The following is a 1,680-nucleotide window of genomic DNA, read 5'->3' on the forward strand; positions in this document are numbered from 1 at the left end:
CTCCGTGACATCGATGATCTCTTTGACAACCTGGAGGAATGTAACAAGGTGAGCCAGGGTGGTTGGAATACGCCTCTGGTAGGTAGGTCCTTCTTCTTTAGGCTCCCTCTGCTGTTCTTGACTGTCTCGTTCTAGACACGTATGGTTCAGAGATATGAAAAACAAATGAAGCAATTCAACAACATTTAAACGTAACAGACTGTTTAGGAAGACTGTGTTCTACAAAAAGGAATGAATAATTTATAACAAAGTTTTGGAAACTACTGCGATTGAAGATATCAACACCGCCATAAAAAGATAGGGTGGTATTTGTGACATGTTTTGGGAAAACCAGACAGTATAATAATAACAGTGCCATAATATTAGACATGGTACTGTACACCAAATGGAAACAGAAGCAGAAGTAAACCAACTGGCAACATTGAGATGGTGAACTCCGTGTGGGAAAACGTTGGAAAATGTTTGTGTCGTGCTTACGATTTGATCTCCAAAATAATTTAATAATTTCATTAAACTCGCCTGTGTAAAAATGAAATATGCTTTTCATACTTTATGACTTTTAGTTAGATCAATAAAATCATGTCATAAATTCAAAATACAATATTTTTTGCCTCTTGGTTTGTGAGATTATAATTATTATCCTCTCTTGGTGTTATTTGTAATATTTTATTGTGCATCTTATGAATTATTTGTTTGTGCATTGATAATAAATCTATAGGGTGTCTATATTTTTTATGTATTCAGTGCATTGTATTGAAAAAATATATATTCGTCCAGCGATCGGCATTTTCTCTGTTATCCGGCACTATTTGAAATAAGTTTGTGGGTGGTCGGCGGGTGCTCTGGTGTGGTTTCCTCCTTCTTTTATGTAATTCCCAATTTGCTATCAAGCAACACCTCTAATCTTCGGCATGTATATGACATTGACCTAATTGTGTTGAAAGTGCCGTGAAGCTCTAAATAAACTATTACTGGTCTGCTACTACCAGTATTGTAATACGTAATGATGCGGCCAGTCATTCACGAGAATTGTAATAACACTAACTACCTGTTATGACGTGCATCCCAGACCAAGCGCTACTGCGACATAACACCGGGTACCAATGAGGTAAATGGTGACGCTCACGTGGCCTTGAACCAGATGCGAGGATACGTCCTTGAAAGTGTACCCAAGTTCAACGTGGCTGTTACGCAGGTGAGATATCGTTATATAAATTAATTATTGTAAATTGTCGTCAAACAAGTAGATGCCTGCACGAAAAAACTGCGGGTGGTTGGAGAGGTCTACTGGTAGGTACTACTTCTTTACTTTCCTTCTGTTCTTTCTGTCTGTATGTCTTACCTTTTCCCTGCACTAAATATGACCATTATTGTGTCGATGTGCTTCTTTTTATTCAAGTAAACAAACAAACAAACAAACAAACTAACGAAAAAAAATAACACGAGTAAATTGACAGATGCCAAAGGTAAATTGTCACACGGACAAACAGGCACACAGGCAGGCATTTAAACAGACAGACAGACAGACAGACATATTGAACACGATACGAACAAAATGGCCCATTACTGGCCACTACTGTTCAACAACCTATTTTGACCAATGGTTATCTCATCCTGCTCCGGTACACCCCAATGTCCACCCAATCAACACCGTGTCATTGAAAGGAACTTGACCAATTA

General features: G+C 38.2%; 1 protein-coding gene across 1 annotated transcript in view; it reads left to right on the top strand.

Moving 5' to 3' along the window:
- LOC101863359 overlaps positions 1–1,680 on the top strand; it is a gene marked incomplete at its 5' end in the record, with an annotated part of 34,898 nt that overhangs the window by 10,403 nt on the left and 22,815 nt on the right. Inside the window, 1 exon segment of the mRNA XM_013085407.2 lies at positions 1–48. Within this exon segment, the coding sequence (XP_012940861.1) occupies positions 1–48 (48 nt within the window).

This window comes from Aplysia californica, unplaced genomic scaffold (genome assembly GCF_000002075.1).
Source record: "Aplysia californica isolate F4 #8 unplaced genomic scaffold, AplCal3.0 scaffold00371, whole genome shotgun sequence".
Taxonomy (NCBI): domain Eukaryota; kingdom Metazoa; phylum Mollusca; class Gastropoda; order Aplysiida; family Aplysiidae; genus Aplysia; species Aplysia californica.